This window comes from Typopeltis vanoorti, chromosome 16 (genome assembly GCF_054136105.1).
Source record: "Typopeltis vanoorti isolate ZY-2024b chromosome 16, IOZ_Tvanoo_1.0, whole genome shotgun sequence".
NCBI lineage: Eukaryota > Metazoa > Arthropoda > Arachnida > Uropygi > Thelyphonidae > Typopeltis > Typopeltis vanoorti.
The window spans coordinates 28,356,254-28,377,332 of record NC_143564.1 but is presented as its reverse complement, the minus strand read 5'-3'; the positions used below and the strand labels follow the sequence as shown (position 1 = coordinate 28,377,332).

The 21,079-nt window shown below is 35.2% G+C and overlaps 1 protein-coding gene across 4 annotated transcripts in view; it reads right to left on the bottom strand.

Annotated features, from left to right (window-relative positions):
- nmo (serine/threonine-protein kinase nemo) overlaps positions 1-21,079 on the bottom strand; it is a 362,063-nt gene that overhangs the window by 125,669 nt on the left and 215,315 nt on the right. For all 4 annotated transcript variants that reach the window (XR_016549577.1, XM_090406022.1, XM_090406024.1 and 1 more), the window contains exon 6: positions 11,048-11,257. Coding sequence is in view for 3 of the 4 variants with exons in the window: in XM_090406022.1 (XP_090262148.1) it covers positions 11,048-11,257 (210 nt within the window). In the remaining variant the exon portion in view is untranslated. The remainder of the gene's footprint in view (positions 1-11,047; positions 11,258-21,079) is intronic.

Here is a 21,079-nt window from a genome sequence, read left to right as displayed (position 1 = left end):
TATTTAAACCTTACGTAAAATTGGCAACTCTCATCCATTCACCTAACGACAGATTCACTCCTTTATCACATCCAGGAGTCTATGAAGTGCCCTGTTCTTGTCATCGAGCCTACTACAGACAGACAGGAAGAACTGTGGACATCCACCTCAGTGAACACAAAAAATATATCTGGCACTTTCGCTATGGCAAATTGGGTCTGGCAGACCATGCTTTGGATATCCCTGCATACAGGATCAATTGGAAAAAAACAAAAGTACTGCACAGACACTTTTACAAGTCAGAGAGGTTGTTCCTGGAATCAACAGAAGCCTTAAAACATACTCCAAACCTTAACAAGTATGGCTGTATGTATATCTACCAAAAATTTGGGAGACAGTCATCCTAAGACCAAATTAATATTTATTTATTTTAATTTTATTTTTTTCAAAACTTTCAAGGACTACTATTTGGACTACTATATTTTTTTCAAAACTTCAGACTATTTTTTTTTTTAAACTTAGATGCCGCCGTATTAGGTCTTGTGTTGCACGCTGCATTTACTTATACTAGCCCCACTGTTACACTGAATTGTGGTCATCTCGCATTTGTAACAAACTTTCTTTGTGTGCTCTGAAGATGCTGGATATAATACCAGCGAATTATTAGCTGTTAAGTTAATAAATAGTTATTTTCTTATCAATCTGTGTTCACATCAATACCGTTTAAATCCAATTCAACATCCCTAATTTAAATTTCAATGATTGCCTCTCTCTATCCTGTGGGAGATTCTCATCTTAGGTACATATAAGAAATAATTAGTAAATAGTACAATATGATTCTTGCAGCATGCAGCACCACTTGCATGTTATAGGTTAACCAATTGTTGTATTTGTCCTATATTCCATCTTTTTATTACTTGCTTGTTTCTTCCACACTGATGACGTACTGTCAGTTTTGGTACAAAAGATCTGTTTGATAATTTTCAATCAAGTAACGTGCGACATGTTTCACTCTTAATTAAAATTACCATCAACTCTCATTACAGCCAACACCTTACAGAAGTTAACAGAACAGGTTTGTTATAGTGGAAGACTTGATACAGTGAATTTCTTTTGAAAAGGAAATTTCAATTTTGGCAGCTAGAAGGCAACTCGATTTTTTGAGAAACAGTTACTTTACTTTCAAGTACAGAAAGAATTTGCTACAACTGTGCTAAAATCAAATCTGCTATAGTGAGAGTTTATATAAATTTGCTTAAGGTTTTAATCACTCACATATGCTGTAAATGCTACTATGGCTATACAGAATACTATGAAATTTCAAGACAATTAAAATTCACTACCATTTTTTTTAATCAATAACATTATACCAAACTGTCCTTGTAATATAGAGAACAGGTTAATAATTTGAATATCTAAATCTAAATTTGAACACCTAAGTTATAAAATAGTCCTAACTGCTATAACTTTACTTATATTTCTATCTCCTCAATAATTTCCACTTTGAATAGCAGTTTTTCTGATTGTTCATTGTTCATTCCATTTAAATGATTCTCCATCTCAGATTAGTCTGGGATGGAAAATGTATTTACATCATAATGCCAAAGTTTCATTCACACTGGCCAAATTTAATATAGTTCAGCAACTGATCAATCTCTTCAATCTTCGAATTTTACACAATATTCTCTGATCAAATCTGTCATGAGTCTTTGATCCAATGTTTTACATTTCATTCCAAAATGGACCAAGAATGGCATGAATAGTTTTTTCAGACATGACAAATGATTACAGCAGTTGGGTTAGGCCGTTTATTTGTATTAATTAAGTTTAAAGTTATTTGAATACCCAAGCTGTTGGTTGGTTATCATGCGTGCTGAGTAATGCCAGAAGCAAAAAATAAAGAAGAGGAGAAATCCTTACACTTACTAAATATAAATGGAAGCCAAAAATTATTGGCATTAGTAATGAGCTCTGGTTAACAAAAGAAAAATATCCTTACAGGTATTAAATGTGATTGGCACCAGTGTATTTGGTGAAGACAGACATAATAAGAAGTGTTAGGATAGGAGTGAGGGCAGGGCCGGCGCTACCATTTAGGCAAACTAGGCAACTGCCTAGGGTGCAAGCCATGAAAGGGTGCAAAACTTCAAGCTATGGTTTATTCATACTTTACTAAAATATCAAAATTAAATAGTGATATATGATTTAGGTATCGATTCTTTTTCCTTATCCCTCACACTATTTTACTATTTAACTCTTAGTTCTTTTTGGTTCCTTACCTAAATGATTTGAACTTACTGCTATTTAAAATTCAGTTAAGATAAATATTTAAAAATGTTAACATTTTAAAATATTAAATTTTTGTATTTTATAACTTTTTTTTTTTGTAAATGAATTATAACAGAGAATTTTCAAATTAATTAAAAAATAAAATAAAAAAGCCCTATTAAATTACCTATTAATTTAACCTGAAAGACAATTTTATTTTGTTTAATGTCAATTAGAAACATTTTAGTTTATGAAATAAGGGGCACACTTGTAAACTTTGCCTAGGGCACAAAATAACCTGGCACCGACAGTGGGTGAGGGCATGCTGATAATTGCAGATGAATCAACCTACAACAGATATCTGGAATGGAAATGATAATATAGGTGGTTTTCACTAAAACCATTCATAAGCTACTACCAGAATAGTTTGCTATAGTGAAGTTTGTTTAGAATAGCATGCTTATGAGGGAGCTTAGCTTAGGACTTTTCAATAGTTTGTTACAATGAGTGAGTTTGTTATAAAGAGCGAGTCAACTGTATGAGTTGTTTACTATAAAATAAAATTAAAAAAAGTCACTTTAATGTTGTACTCACGAAGCAGCTTCGCTACTTTTCTGTAGCATTCTTAATGTAAGAAAATGTCATTGTGGTCTTAAAATCTGGTTTAAATAAATGAACTGTTTGAGGTGTATTAATCACCCTTGGTGGTTATGAACCCAAGATGATCAACAAAATTTTTAATACACCTCCAACATTTAAATGAACTGTTGGAGGTGTATTAAAAATTTTGTTGATCATCTTGGGTTCATAACCACCAAGGGTGAGGGTATGCCTCAAGTAGTGCAGTTCTTCAATCCTGTTAATTGATGTACGAGACATGTTGTATGCTCTATCTCATAAAGTTATAATCTTTTGTAATGGATGACGGTGTGAGGCGGCAGGTAAAAATCTTCCAGTTGCAGTAGGTTTTTCTGTATACTGAAAAGGACAATCTTTTTTCTTCTTCTTTGTTATTTCAAAAAGGATATTAAGGAACAGAAATTCTTTGTGATCTTCCAGTTCAAGAATGAATTTTATATTTGGATGTAAGCTGTTCAGATATCTTTGAAATAAATTAAGTCATTCATTGTTCTTGACCAAATAACAAAACCATAATCTAGGTAACATAACCAGGTTTTTAGTTTCTTGGGATGGTTTCTAATAGCAATCGTTTTGAAATTTTCCATAAAGAGGTTGGCCAAGTCTGGGGGGACTCATTCATGGCGAGTTCAGGATAAATATTGGGAACAATTTTTGTTCCCAATATTTATCCTGAAATATGAAAAAAAGTGTTTCCAAACAAATCCACTGTGTCATCACTAGGTACACCTGGTAGGTGTCCTTCCCCTAGACCTACCACATCCTTTGCAGTGCAAACTGTTCTACTATGACCAAAGAGGCAAGATAGCCAATATCAAAATTTCTGAACACAAGGACTACATCTGGTTCTACCATTACAGCCATCTGGACTCACTAACCATGCTTTGGACACCCACCACAGGATTACCCGATGAAAGGCTACTATTACACCATAGCCAGTAGTCAGCAAATAATATAAAAATACAAGAGGCTATTCCTGAAATCTGCCTCAGCCCTGAAAAACTTTCCAAATCACAACAAATTTGGGTGCATGAATTTTAGGTAATTTCCTGCTCTAAATATGGAAAACACTCATCCTCAGATCTTCAGCCGAACAGCCAAGACAACACAATTAAACACACTTTGGGGGGGGGGGGGTAGGAGTCTAGGCCTGACTTTTGTTGCCTTTCCTCAGCCTCATTTGTCCAGTGTTAGTGCCTGCATGCACATATCATTGTTCTGTGATCCCTGATGATGATAACACTGCCAAAATATCAGAGGTATTAATTAAAAATATAATATAATTTTCTGAAAAATAAGAGTTTTCTTATTTTCTTATTATTATTATTATATTAAAAACTCAAAGGAAATCCACAACAATTCTTTTGCTATGTGTCAAACAACAGGAAGAAGAATGACTACTATTAAGGTGTTTTAAGGTGGCATGAAAGTGAAGTTAGTTGAGCTTAACTAACTTCACTGAAATAGCTAGTTATTAAGTAATCACTTAATAATCACTTCTAAATGCTGTGAGGAAAGATGAAAGGAGAGAGGTGGATGAATAAGAGAATTTACAGCTATTACAAGGACTTGGTAGGAACACAGCAGTGGGATTAGATGAGATATCAGCATGGGTGCTAAAAGAATGTGTGAAAGAGAATTAGCAATGTCCTTGACCTGGTTATTTAACTTAGGCTCATCATGAGCACCTAATATGTGAAAGGAGAGTAAGATGATTCCATTATACAAGGGTGGAGAGATAGAACTGATGCATCAATTATAAAACAATCAGGGTGTAATGTAGACTGCCTCCTTGGTGCACCTAGGTAATGCGAAATTGCCTATGATGAAGATGGTGACAAACTTCCCCTCTACAGCTACTGGCCAAAAAAAGCAAGAAGGATTTATTTCCTTCTACCAGACAAATAGGACACTCATTTCAGATATGTCAACTCAATATTCAAGGCTTGAGTAGAGCAAAAAGTGAATTTCTATCTAATATGATATCAACCCACACTGAAAATGCTGAACAATTGCAGTCTAGAAGAAAAATTCCAGGATTCAGATTGACTGCTTCAGTTAATTATCCTAAATATGGAATTGCAACCTATGTAAAAGAAGATATTGAGAGTTGTAAACTCATAATGAGTAACAACAGCATATTCTCAGCTACTATCCAAATAACTGACAGTCATGAACATCTATAAATCCCTGATTGCCACTTGGCCTGATCGCCCTCTAACCAATCTACATCCATGTGTGATACTGGGAAATTGCAATAGACATCACGATTTATGGGGTTATAATGAAAATGATAGGCTAGGGGAACAAGAGATGCAATTGGACTGTTAAGAATAGTAAGTGAAAGAAGTCTAGAAGTGAATACAAAAATTAACATCTGTTATATAGATTTTGAGAAAGCTTTTGACTATGTAAAATGGGATAAGATGGTGAAAGTAATGGAAAAGATTGGTACAGATTGGAAAGACAGAAGGCTAATTATCTCATTATATATGGGACAAACTGCCATGGTGAGAGACATATGTGGTACAACAGAATCAGGTATCATTGGACAAGGCTGTTCTCTGTCACAATTTTGTTCAACATGTATTCCTAAGCAATGCTAAAAGAAGCACTGGAGAATTCGGAAGAAGGAATAAAGATTGGAGGTAGACAGTTATTTGCAATAAGATACGCAGATGAGAAGGCATTACTATCAAACACTGAAACAGGATTACAACATCGTTGAACAGATTACTTAGATCCTGTATCAATTATGGGATTAAAATTAACATCAGAAAAACAAAGGTGATGAAAATAGCAAGGAAAGAGGAAAATATGGATATCAGAATAAATTGGGAAAAATTGAATCAAGTAAAGACATTTAAATATCTAGGAAGTGCTATTAGCAGTGATGGAAGATGTAAAAATGACATAAAAGCAAGAATAGCGATGGGAAGAGGTGCCTTTAATAGAAAATGGAATTTATTCAGAAGTAAAATGGACAGAAACCTAAAGAAAAGATTAATGAAATGTTATATGTGGAGTGTTGCCCTCTATGCATCTGAAACTTGGACATTGAAGAAAGAAGAAATTAAGATTTCAGAAAGCTTTGGGATGTGGATTTGGAGAAGGATGGAAAAAATCAAATGGACAGATAAAATAACTAATGAAGAGGTCTTAAAAAGAGTAGAAGAAGAAAGAAGTCTGTTAAGGAGGATAAAAAGAAGCAAGGGAAACTGGACCAGACATATTCTGAGAGGAAATGGAATCATCAGAGATGCCATCGAAGGAAAAATAGACGGAAAAAGACCCAGAGGAAGAGTAAGGAAAACAATGCTAGATGACATGCTCAATGGAGACAGGTACACAACCTTGAAAGAGAAGGCTCAGAACAGAAAAGAGTGGAAGAAAGTTTCTGCTACTAAAAGAACCTGCTCAATTACAGAATACTAAAAAAGAAAGAAAGAAAAAGAATGAAAATGATAGTAACAGTGAAAAGCTGGTGGAATTGATGGAAGACTAGGACCTTAACTTAATATATAATGCTAAAGATACCTCTATCTTTTTTTCAGCTAGATGGCATAGAGGATACACTTCAGATATTTGCTTTGTAACCAAGGATATCGTTGTCATCAAAGTCTCAGCATAAATAGAAAAGTTTTTGGGCCTTTCTCAAGTAGTCAGTACAGACTAATCTTATATTCTCTAGGAATTCATATACCACTTACATTGTCTGTACCAAATCCTAGATGGAACTTCAATAAGGCAAACTGGAAGAAATTTGCTGAACAAGTAGATACCAATTAGGTGGATAAAACCTATACCTAGCAATTACAGCAGATTTATAAGAGTGATTAAAGGAGCAGCAAAGAGAACTAACCCTAGAGGTTACAGGAAAGAATATATTCCAGGTTGGAATAGTGATAGCAACAACCTCTATCATCAATTTATAGATAAAAAAGACCAAGACAGTAGCTAATGATTTCCTGCACTCCTTGGATAATGCAAGGAGAAAGAAATGGATTGAGACAGATCAAAATATCAATTTTACACATTCAAGCAGACAAGCACGGTTCTTGTTGAAGAGATTGGATCCTAGTGCAACAGCATCCAAGAGACAGCAATCTATTGATGTTGTGGTTTTTAGTTGTCATAGATCTGTAACACTAGTGTTCTATTTCTCCCTGTATTTTACCATCATATAATAAATAATAGGACAATCAAGATCTCTTAAGCGATCACTAAGACAGTGGAGAAAGCTGGTTAAGACCTCCATCCATATGTGGATATGTATATATATATATATAAGGTGTCCCAAAATTCATGCAAGAAGTAATTTTGATAGAAAACACAGGTTTTTAATTAAAAATTGTAATTTCTTATTGATTCATAAAGCATATTGGGTAAATGGCCTCCACGGCTTTGCTGGCACATACGCACTCTTTTGTCGAAATTTTCCATGACCGTTTTGCATAAATGTGGCTGAATTTCATTGATACAGCGCTCAATTTCCTCCTTCAAGGCGAGGGTGGTCGTGGGCTTGTTGGCATAAACCTTAGACTTCAACCCCCCCCCCCCCCCCCCCCCCAAAAAGTCCAACGCCGTTAAGTCACATGATCTGGGCGGGCAATTCTGATCACCAAAACGGGAAATTACACGACCAGGAAATGACTCATGCAGTAATTGAATTATTTCTCGGGCTATATGGCATGTGGCACCGTCTTGTTGAAACCAGATGTCATCCACATCCATATCTTGCAATTTAGGCACAAAAAAACTGGATTATCATGTCGCGATAGCAAGCACGATTAACTGTTATTGCCTTACCAGGCCGCATTTTCGAAGAAGAATGGACCGATGATGCCTCCAGCCCAAAATCCGCACCAAACAGTGACACGTTGTGGACATTTGTTTCTCAACAATCACTCGTGGATTTTCTGAACCCCAAATGCGCCAATTTTGTTGATTAACGAAGCCATCAAGATGAAAATGAGCCTCATCGCTGAAGATGATTTTGTTCGAAAAATAAGCATCCACTTGTTGTTGTTCCATAATCCATTCAACGAACTCTCTTCGCTGCGTGTGGTCAGTAGGCTTCAGTTCTTGAGTCAACTGAACTTTGTAAACATAAAGATGCAAATCTATCGTGAGAATACGCTGTAGAGAGCTTCTCGAAATGCCCAATTCAAGACCACGGTGCCGAATTGATATTCCTGGACTCTCAGCAACACTCTCATGAACTGCTTCGATGTTTTCTGTTGAACGACTTGTTGAAGGATGGCCAGAGTGTATAAGATCACTAATTGATCCAGTTACCTTGAATTTTTTAATTAATCTTTTCACAGTTGATGAAGTTAAATCACTATTCCGATCATTTTTTGTATGAAAATTGCAAACTGTAGCCGCCAAGCCTTCATTATTTTTAAAATATTGCTCAACAATGAAAATGCGTTGTTCTTTCATGTAGCACTCCATTTTTAATAACCCTGAACTGTCAGCTGTCACACTGTCTTTTTTTTCTCGTTGGCAACACTTTACCACACAAATGGCGCTAAATTTAAATCTTGCGTGAATTTTGGGACACCCTGTATATACACTTTTTGATCCTCTACAGAGAACAGTATAACTTAATTTAAGGTAGGGCTTGCTTGCAATAGGCTCGTGTTTCACAAAGAGTTATAGGTGAGTTGTATAAGGGGAATGAATATAGCACAACCTTAGTGGGCTTTACCAGGAATCTGTCAGGATTCTACAATGGAAGATTGTTATACAAATTCAATGAATATGTAAAATGGGCTTGTGACATGGACAGAAGAATAGCTAAGAGATAGTGCTGAGTGTTGGGTGATAAATAGCATATCTAATACAGGATCTTTATGAGCTGATTTGAAATAGATAGGTTCTGTGAGCAAATGACAAAGAATGGCAGTCAACAGCACGAGGGCATGCATTTTGGATTAAGTCAATGCAAACTAAGCACATTTTTTAATAGGAATTTACTCCAAATAGTAAATGAAGATGAAGACCTAGGGATGACAGCAGATACATTTTTAGTTTAGGGACTACACTGCTATCATCATACTGAATAATTGCAATGTGGAAGAAAACACTAACTCTTATGAATAAGAAATAATTCTCTCACTTTACAAGGATTTAATAAGATCACATGTGGACTCCTATGTTCTTTTATGGTCACATGAATTCAAAAAACAACTTTCTGTACTTGAGATGAGTTAAGTATTTCACATATCAGCCTTCAGGAAAGAGCTGTATAATTAGTACAAACCAGTTGAAGACCCAAATAATTTCCAAAGTAACAACTATCTGTCAGTTGAAAAGGGTAATGTGATGGTGAAATAAGTTATATTCCTAAGTAACCTGTTCCTTGGATTCTACCTATATTATTATCCATGAGATGCAAGAGAACAGCATATAATTATTGACAAAAGACCTAGAAGTATTATTGCTTGTAATCTAAGATGACAAGAAATTAAACACGCCAGACAAAAATTATGGAATGTAAATTTTATTCCTTAATAAGAAGTTATATCAACACTTGCTTTAATTACAGCTTGGATTTTTTTTTTGGCATGCTGTTAATATGACTCATTATCACATGTGTATCAAGTTTATTCCACTCCATGCTAAAATTTCCCTTAATTCTGCCAAATTTGCAGAGTGATGATGTTTCTTCTTTTTTCAAAGATGTCTCACATTTTTTCAACATTCAGATCGGGTGAACTGGCTGGCCAACTGAGATGTGGAATGTCTTTCTCATGTTCAGCAAACGAATCCAGCACAATTCTGGCTTGATGAACACAAGAGTTATCATCTTGAAACTTAGAATCCACTATGTATCCTTCTTGTTCCAAAAACTGGACAAATGGCAATACTTCATTATTTAAAAGTGTCAGATAATCCATAGATTTCCATTGGACACCTCAACAAACAGGCTAACTCCAGCACTTTAAATGCAGCCCCAAAATATGACACTGCCACCCTCTTTCTGCAAAGCTCATTGGACACATTCAGGGTTAAATGATTCTCAAGCCTTCTGCATGACTCTGGAGCAGCTATCATTGGAATACAAGCAGAATCTGGATTCATTGGACTATATTATTCGTCTCCACTGGTCAATGGTCCAGTGATATGCTGTTTTGCCCAAACAAGGCAATTTTTCTTCTGGACAATTGTTAACTTAGCATGTATCTGGGCAACACACATGAAAATGCATAACCCATGAAGTTCTCTCCATAGTGTTCATTCTGAAACTGGTTTACTGGGTCTAGCATTGTACTGTTGAAACAGTTCTTGATGAGTCTGGAAGCATTCAGCTGTTGCTAATTGTCCCAAACGCCTGCAATCACGATTTTTCATCACAGAGTTTCTACCAAAGTTGCTATGCCTAGAGTGATAGCTTCCATAATTCTTCCACTGTAAAAGGACACTACTGACTGTGGATTCAGACACTCCGAAATTTCGCCACCTCTTGCAAGGAATGTTCTTGTTCTTGGCAAATAACAACGGCACCCTTTTACTGCTCGGTAACTTCACCTTTACGACCCATTATTGTATCTGTAAAAGAGAATACAGAATGCTACAAATGAACACACAACTCAGATATCCACAATCATATATTCCAGCATTTCACTCTACCTATATATACAACTCTTTACATTCATCAACTTTAATATGATGTACATGTTTCAATCAACATTCCATGATTTCTTTTTGTCTGGTGTGTTTAAATTCTTGGTTTAATCCATAATCCAAGTGTAAGCAAATAAAATATGTGAAATATCTTCATAACTGGGCTATTTGTATATAGTGGCTAATGACTTCACATCAATTGTCTTAGTATTCCATAATGCAAAGCACACATCCTATATGGTGTGAATAATGCCATATATTATGGGAAGGACCATATTAAAACATATGGAGGTTGTACATGGTAACTGAATAGAATTCTAAAAATCTTTTTCACTTTGTTGCAAATTGAATTAAACTTGCCAAGAAATTATATTCTTGTTTAATCCTTTCTCCAATAAATAAATACTTCACATGCAAACTTTGTTTCGTTATAAAGGATTAAACAAGAACATAATTTCATGGCAAGTTCATTTAAGATAGAATTCTGATCTTCTGTAGTGTGCAGATAATGAAACAGTTTTATAAATACCTGCTGAATGGGAGTTTGTGCTTGAAAAAGTATCCGCCGACCAAGGAGTTCAGCAAAAATACATCCCACAGACCAAATATCAACTGCTTCTGTATAATGGTTGGCTCCCATTAGTAATTCTGGTGCTCGATAATACTGAGTAACAACTTCTTGAGTCATGTGCTTATTTTCATCTGGTTCTTCAACTCTTGCCAAGCCAAAGTCACAGATCTAAATATACAAAAAGGTGAAGGAAAATTTAAACTAACATTGGTAATTCTTATCATATTTATTGAAATAATGTGACGATAATATGTAATATCTACTGAAATCATATGTTATACATTATGCATTGAAAACAAAATGCATTTATCAATAAATCTGATGATACATTGTGTTAAAAGTTATTGAGAAATTGTACATATTGATAATAATGATATGGAGATTATTTGATAATAAATGACCTTCATATGAAAAAAAAAATGTTACCAATTTAATGAGTGTTTGTTCTTTTTAACATATTTATGTTTCATTGCTTCACAGAATAGCTCATTCAGTGATTATCACTTTGTTTTGCTTTCATCAAAACATTCTTTATGATGGTAAATGCACTACATCACTGAACTTCAGCAATAACAATCTCTCTGTGGGGTTTAAAAAATGCAAATTATTCTAAAATTTCTTTTAAAAATTTCAAAATTAAAAAAAAATACCAGAGGGACCACAAAAACTGACATATAAAGCTAATAGTGAGAACTATAAACATACCCTAGAATACAACGAACTAGCCTATTGGGGAGGGGGGGGGGGGAATTTCTGTGTGTGCGTGTGCGTGCATGCATGCACACACATGCACATACTCATGTCAGAGAGAGAGAGAGAAGGCTGACCATATTCCATGGCATCCCACTTCAATCAGACCTGCAATCCTGACATGATGTCAGGTTATAGCAAAAATTACCACTCACTAAGAGAGAGATCAAAGTAGTTTCTGTAATATTCAAAAGAAGATTAACCATAAAAAACAAATTAACCAACAGGTAAGACCCAAATTTTCTTCTACAACAATATAATCTAAATTACTGATAAGTCAACAATAAATGCAATCCTAACCACTCTGCAGAGGCTGCTGCATTAATTTTGAAATTACCAGGAGAGAATATACACATTATGGTACTTAACACCAACATCTAAAGAAAAAGAACTGGAAGTGATACTCAATTTGCTGTGAAGTGATCTCTCCCCCCCCCCCCCCCCCAGCAAAGTACTGTTTTGTGTCTCTAACCTAACTTAAGTCAGAATAAACAGATCTAAGTGAAGGTGATGATGTGGCACCACACAAAATTTTATTAAAAATAATGTAATATTGCTACTTTTATTACTGGTTTCCACAGGATTAAAGTTGTTTAACAAGATATAATATTGACCACGATTTTAATTCTACACTTTTTACATTTCATTTTCTGTTTCTGCAATTTGTACCTATTTGCAACTCTTGGAACAACTCTGATCAAGGAAACCAATAATAACATGTATCAATCTTATCTAAATTGAACCCCTTTTTTACTGTGAATATGCTGGTTTCATGAACATGACCCATAAAAAAAACCTTTCTTCAAATTATCAATAACTTTGTTTATGGAAAGCATGAAAGAGAGTTCCAGAATTCTTTTCTCCATATTTCTTGATTCACAACATATTCTATGAGCTAGCTTTAAAATGGTTCATCTAAGTAGCTGCTAGATAATATGTTGAAGCAAACTGGATGGTAATATTCTAAGTCATTAGCACAACAGTTACAGAATAATCTCATTACTACTACTGTGACAGAAAGAAGCTGACTGTGATATATGTGACCACTATCAATGCATAGTATAATTTGTTGAAGAGGAGAGTAAATTTTCTCCCTTCCACAGAGCTTATCAACGAATTGTTTACCACACGCAGTTCAATTTATGTAAGGAAGCAACAGAAAAAGAACAAGGAAAACATAACTCCCGAAATCTTCCAGATGTTTCATAAATAAACATTATTTCAATGATAACCTTAATCATGTCCATTTTTATTATGATCTTTAGTATAAGGCTTGCTCTTAAGACATAACTGAAGTTCAAATTTATTGATCACTAAGCAATTTTTCTTAATTTAACACTCTTATTATTAAAAAACCTCCATAGGATCAATAGATTCATCATTATTCGAACTGTCACTATTTATTTAATATTTTTCTATGCATCTCATCCACAAAAGGTTGAAAATCTATAGTATGTTAGTAAAATTAAATAATAAAGTAACACGTAAAAACCACAGTGAAATCTTTAATTAGTAAAAGGACAAATATTTCGTACTAAAATTAATACTTGACTAACAAACGTTCAGATTCAAATATGAATGCTTATTCAAAGAAAGTTGTGAAACTATCTTACACCAACCGAATTTAAATAGAAATGACTGTATGTCTCTCTCAAAGATCTGGGAGACTTTTATCTTATGTAAAAAACCATTTATCTTAATAGATTAAATTTGTTATTTCTATTATTTCCTAGCACACGGTATTAACAAATTTAATCTATTAAGATAAATGGTTTTTTACATAAGATAAAAGTCTTCCAGATCTTTGAGAGAGACATACAGTCATTTCTATTTAAATTCGGTTGGTGTAAGATAGTTTCACAACTTTCTTTGAATAAGCGTTTATATTTGAATCTGCATCTATGGAGGAGAACTGCTTTATCCCACTGGACACTGAGTAGAGTCAATACTATGCTGCGCCAGACCAGACTTACGAGGTTTGTAATAATCAATATAATATTCATGTTCTTTTATTCTTTTTTCCAAAGAATGGCCAGTTTGTCCAAAATAAGAGACATCGCATTCGCAAGATATTTGGTAAGCACCAGCCAAAGATAGAGAAGACAGTTTATCCTTTGTAGAAGGTAATAAAGAAGAAATTTTTGATATGAATATATGTTGGAATCAGTTGATATTTTTTCAGAATTCTACCTATAGGTCCTGAGATACCTGAAATGTGCAGATTAGGAACTCTACGGACTGTTGAAGAAACAGTAGGTGTTGGAACATAAGAGTCAAGTATCATTTGGATTTGATTGGAGTTGTAATCATTTCATTTGCAATCATTATGTTCCAACATCTACAGTTTCTTCAACAGTCCGCAGAGTTCCTATTCCATACATTCCAGGTATCTCAGAACCTATAGGTAGAATTCTGAAAAAGTACCAACTGATTCCAACATATATTCCTATCAACAAAATTTCTTATTTATTACCTTCTAGAAAGGATAAACTGTCTTTTCTATCTTTGGCTGGTGTTTACCAAATACCTTGCAAATGCAATGTCTCTTATTTTGAACAAACTAGCCATTCTTTGGAAAAAAGAATAAAAGAACATCAATATTATATGGACTATAACAAACCTCTGAAGTCTGGTCTGGCGCAGAACAGTATTGACTCTACTCATAGTGTCCAGTGGGATAAAGCAGTTCTCCTCCATAGATGCAGATTCAAATATGAATGCTTATTCAAAGAAAGTTGTGAAACTATCTTACACTGACCGAATTTAAATAGAAATGACTATATGTCTCTCTCAAAGATCGAGGAGACTTTTATGTAAAAAACCATTTATCTTAATAGATTAAATTTGTTATTTCTATTATTTCCTAGCATGCGGTAACAATTGTATTTTAATAGGTGATCCATCGAATGTTTGCCAGCATTCCATTCCTATTACTGTTACAGACACTGAAGATGTACTATTAATTTTAGTACGAAATATCTGTCCTTTTACTAATTAAAGATTTCACTGTGGTTTTTACGTGTTACTTTATTATTTAATTACTATGCCACAGGTTCCACTAAAAATTATAGTATGTTAGTATCAGTATTATAGGTGGAAAGGATCAGTTAATCTAAAAATTCTACTGCAGAGACCAACATAGAACTTTTGCAAACTACTTTAAACTTCCAGTAAGCATGGTGGTCTCACACTGAGTAATGAAATTAATAAACAATCCTAAAAACATTCCTAAATACATGTCTATAGTGGAATTGAAAAGCTTTATTGTTAGAGAGCAGGAGTGTTATTCACTTCACTTGGCTATTATTTTAAAAGAAATTAATTTAAAATTTCTTAAAAATATTTATTTAAAATTGGTTACCAGACACTACACACATCCAATGATATAGCAAGTCTCAGCACACATATAAAGGCAAAGCAGAAAAATTTTCTTAGCTGTGCCACAGATTTCAAGTGACCTTTGCTGAAATAGTAAGCATCATCATCAAATTCCTGCCATGTACCCTCAAGGGGTGTACAGGATATGATAGTACTACATGAAAAAAAATTTACATCATTACTTCCTATCTACAATTTTCCTCCAAATCAGTCTGTTACTTGTCAAGACTCCAACATTATCAGATCTTATATTTCTATCGTCCAAGGCACTTTGTACTGTATCAATCCACCTATATCTTGGTCTCCCTCTAGGTCGTTTTCTTGCCAACCTGGCAGAGAACACTTGTTTTGCTAATCTTTCTTCGCCCATTCTGTTTAAGTGACCACACCCCTTAAATATCAACTTCCAGATTTGAAATCCAACATTTGAAAAAACAAATGTCAGCATCCAGGAATACGATAGTAGAGCTAACGCATTCCTGGATGCTGACAATATCAAGTTCTTTCCTAATATCCTTTTTAATATGATATTGCCATTGATGCCATCTGTTCATGCCTCTAATCTTTCTCAGGACTCTCATATCTGCGGTCTCTAGTCTTTGGTCAAGTGTTTTACTTCTGACCCAGCTCTCAGATCCATAAGTTAAAATTGGTTTGAACACTGTCTTGTATACAGCTAATTTAGTGTTCCGACTAATTTCTCTCTTAATCCATATGAATTTATTCAATTGACTTCCCACCATACCATCTTTGCTGATTCTGTTGTCTATTTCTATAATTAATTTACCATCTTCAGTAAAAATCATGCCTAAGTAGCTGAAATGTTTTACTTGTTCCACAGGTTCTCAATTCACAACACAGTTGACATTTTCAATGATTCTGCCTATTTTGTCTTTTTATTGCTGACCTTCATACCATATCTATTACAACAGTTATTCAATTTAGTCAGAGAATCTTGTAGACTTGTAGCGTATTTATTTAGAAGTATAACATCGTCCGTATAAAGCAAAGAGCTGACATTAACATCTCCAATTTTGATATCATGTTTAATACCACTTTCCTTCATAATATGATCCATATAGATAATGAATAACAGAGGGGATAATGTACATCCTTGTCTCACACCAGATTTAACATTAAAACCATCTTCCTGTACTTCCTTCAATTCTAACTGCTGACTTACAACTCAAATAAAGACTAAGAATTGCTTGATATAATGCCCCATTGACACCATATAACTGTAGCATATTGAATAGCTTCTCTCTTGGCACCTTGTCATATGCCTTTTCCAGATCTACAAAACTTAAATACAGATCTTTGTTATATTCCAATGATTTCCCCACTATTTGTTGTAAAGTGAAGATCTGATAATAACAGCCTCTATTTGGCCTGAATCCAGCTTGTTGTTCACCAAGCTTTTCTTCCACAATTCTTCCCAACTGTTTCTCAAGCATAAATCTTGCCTGGAACACTCAGTAGGGATAATTCTCACATTCAGTTTTATTTCTCTATTTATATATGGGCACTATGAGAGGTCTACTCCAATCATCAGGAATTCGTACCCTCTGTCCAGGCATTCTGAACAATGCAGTGCAGCCACTGTAAGAATTTTATACCACCATACTTCAGCATTTCTGGTCGAATATCATCTACTCCTGCTGCCTTTCCACATTTCAAGCCTTTGATGGCTTTTTCTACTTCAAGTATGGATATGTATTCCTGACTGTATGCCTGTTGAGTGTTTTTTTTATCACTGTACTATCACTGCTTGTTTCATTTAGCAATTTTTCGAAGTAATTACTCCATACTTCAAGGATATCTTTATCTCCTGTTTTCATGTCATCTTTATCATTTCTAACTCCTTTTACAGCATCTTTCCATCCATTTCTAAGCTTCTTTAACAACCTCCGGAATATTTTGCAACCTTCTGGTTATTTATTTTCTATGTTCTTGCCAAAGTCCTCCAATGAGGTTTGTTTAGCTAGTTTTAAACAGTGTTTAGCTTTCTTACATTTGTCTCTGTATTCTCCAAGAGCACAAGCTGACTTATTTGCCAGGAACTTTTGATATGCTTTCTTCTTTTCCTTCACTGCCTCTTTAACTTCCTGTGTCCACCATGGAGTTCTAATTTTTCTATCCTTGCAGACAACTTCACCACATGCCTCTCTAGCTGAATCAATCAGGGCTTTTTTCAAGGCTTGCCATTGAATCTCCAACGTTTGATTTCTGTTCTCAAACTCTTTCATTTTTTCTTCAATAATCTTTGTGTATTTTAGTCTACAGTTCACATCTGAGAGCTGCTCAACTTTTATTCGCTTTAAAACTTTCTTACATGTTATTCTTTTCAATATGAAATTCAATTTTATCCTGCTCAAGACTAAATAGTGATCACTTCCAATTTCAAATCCTCTATACACTCTGGTGTCCTGCACCAGGGAGAAAACATCACTATCAACAATAACATAGTCAATGAAACTTTTCTTATTCCTTGCCTCTTCTCTCCATGTGAATTTGTACACATTTTTATGTTGGAACATGGTGTTAGTAATAACACCATGTTCCAACCTTTCTGCCAAGTCCATGTACTGAGCAGAAATCCAACAGATATTTGCCATTATTATTAGCTTTGCTCTTTTCTCCAAATTTTCCCAAAATATTTTTGTATGTCTCACAATCATTTCCTACTCTGCTATTTAGATCCCCAACAAGGACCAACTTTTCCTTCTTCATTGTGTCAGTTGCTTTTTCTAAAGCCTCAAAAAATTCCTCCACTTCTACCATAGTAGAACCTTTTGTGGGACAATAGGCACAAATAAGTCTCATTGTCCAGTTCCCCATTCTCATATTTGCCCACATTACTCTACTTGAGACTGCCTGCCATTCAAGAAAATTATCCTCGTATTTTGTGTTGAATACTATGGCTACTCCTTCTTTTCCTTGATTGTCATTGCCTGAATATAAAATTTTGTATTTATTGCTCAGAAAGATCTCACCAGTTTTTATCTTTTTTGTTTAAATCAAAAAAGATAAAAACTCCCTATTATGTCGATCTGGTACTTATCTAATTCCTCAGCTAGCTCCATTTCTTTGCCATTCAGGCTTCTGATGTTGATAGTACCGATCTTTAACTGTGGTGATGTTGAGTTGGGGTGTGTTTTCAGATTTGTTTCAGTAGCTGACTTTTCGCTGTTCACGCTAGTTTTCGTGGCGAAAACAACGGGCATGAAATTTTGTCATGTTGTACCATCATTTTTTATTTTAGTTTAACCAATAAGAATACAATTTGGTCGGCTAAATCCCAAATTGCCAGCCCAACCTCGTTCGTTCAGTATCCAAGTAGATACCCAACAGGGTGCACCACGAGAAGGTGAGGATTGGACATTAGGTCAGAATCCATTGTCGGTTCTCCACATTCCTTTAAAGGCTATGTGGAGGTCTCCTCTCAGTTATACAGCTTTGACCCTTCAGCACCCCTAGTAAGCAGGGTGGTTAAAACTCTGTTTAAAAGTAATCCCTGAACTCTATGACTTTCATGGGTGCTCAAATTTATCATATTGTTTAGCAGAATAAGAATGTCAAAATACAATGATCTTGTACATTTTGTTATGCAAACTCGATTAGATTAAAATTTTTAGTCTTCTGATCAGAACATCCAACCTGACCACATTACTTAATGACACCTTTATTTCCTTTTCTATTTTAAATTCTCATCATTTATCTAATCCTGGCCTTTAATCAGACAACAGATGAGATGTGTTAAGTACCTACTAAATTAGATCTTTCTGAAAATAATTAGGCAATTGGATGGCAAAGAGAAAGATGTGAAAAGATAAGTTTAAATTTTGAAATTGTGTGTGGTATATTGGCGATAGTCGGTTCTTTATAGTATTATATGATAGTTGTGATTGGTAGGTGGTGTTCAGTGTAGTTTTAATTTTGCATTTATTATGCTTATTGTGTTTCTTGTGTGCAGTTGTGAGCGTGAGTGAAATGGCGGTGAAGCATGAGATGGCACAAAAGACGAATTCAAGAGGCATGGATTTTTCAAAAATGGTAAAATGCTGTGAATGTAGTATGTATGCTTGGGGAGAGAGAGAGAGAGCTTTGGTATGTAAGAAGTGAAGCATATTTATGGATTATGAGACATCACTGGATGTAAACAGTAGTGGGCAAAAGATCATAGATGTAGATACAAGAGTAAACGGAGTTGACGGTAGAGCTGAGTGCTCTTGAGCACCAATGGTGTGACAGTGGACCAAAGTGGTGATGAGTTAGCAATGTTGATTGGTAAGATAGCATGCATAGATGATGGTGAGTTATTCGTGGTGAGTGGTAAGACAGTGGATGAGCAAGGTAGTGAAAATGTGATTTGCATAAATGACACTGAAAAACTAATTCAAGATATGGAAGTGAAGTTGGCAAAGATCAGGAAACTGATTAAACATACAGGAATGAAGTGAGGAAAATTATATATTTGTATGGGAATGTGAGGAAGAATGGAATGACAGTTCTGAAAGAAATATCAAAAGATTTGAGAGTGGCAATGTATGGAGATTCGATGATGAGAGGTGTGGTGAATGAAAAGGTGCAGAAGGTCAGTTTTCTGGGAGGTAGAATGATCAGGGTGGTTGAAGCATTGGATAAGAGGAGTATGCAAGCAAAAGAGTTGGTAGTGAAAGTTGCCACAAATTATTATTATTATTATTACCCCAAGACCTCATGGAGTCTAAGACTCATCTGGGAGGTCCTTTTATCACATACACAGCTCATCATACCGTGGCTTGAACACATTCAAACTCCTTACATACACCACACTCTCAGGCAAGGCATTCCAATCATTCACAACTCTGCACGAAAAAACCTGCCCCTCACTCTCCTACTCGCACCCTCTTTATACAGTTTCCAGGGATGACCTCTGGTTCTTCCCTGATCTTCCACTATTTTCTGTAGAACTTCTCCAGCATCGATCCTATAACAACCCCTTACCAACTAGTCTCTATCATATCTTCCCTCTTCCTCTTGTCCACCAGACTCTGCAAATTACATCTTCTCAATCTTTCCTCATACTCGACATTCCAGAGATCAGAAACTACCTTAATCAATCCTTCTAAAAACCAGGTGACCAAATTTGGACACAATAGTCCATGTGTGGCCTAATCAAAGCCGTACACAACGGAACAAGAATATCCCTACTTCTACACGTCAGTGTCCTCCGCATCATTCCCAGAAGCCTTTGTGTTGGCTTCACAATTTTGGCTACGTGTCCCCTAAATTTCAGATCCTTATCCACTATCACCCACAGATCTCTCATTTCTTCCACCTCCAACATATATCCTCACCAAGCATAAATTCTGCATCACATCATTATTTTACAAATTTTAAAACCTTACATTTTGCAACATTGAACTCACATCTCCATTTCCATGCCCAATCACTCAATTTATTCAAGTCTTCTTTTAAGGCCACAACATCTTCACTACTCTTCATGGTTCATCCCAACTTTGCATCATCTGCAGACTGGTAACAAGAAGAATGTAAGGAGGGATGTCATGAGGCTGTTATAAGGAGAGTGAAAGATAACAGTGTGGCAGCTAAGGTAGTCAAGTGTGTTGGCCAGGTATGATAACGCGTTGAGAAGGCAAGCAAAGAATTTGAATGGTATGCTAGCAGAGTTGTGTGAGGAGAAAGGAGTTCATTTTGTGAATGTGTGTAATGAATTTGAGTGGTGGATAGAGTTAGGTGGATAAAAGAGATGGGCTATTCGAATGGATGTGATGTGAGTCAGATGGAGAAATCCCAGCAAGAGAGAATGACTGAAGTGAATGTACGACCCAAGGAAGCAAGAGGTTTTGTGATAGAGCA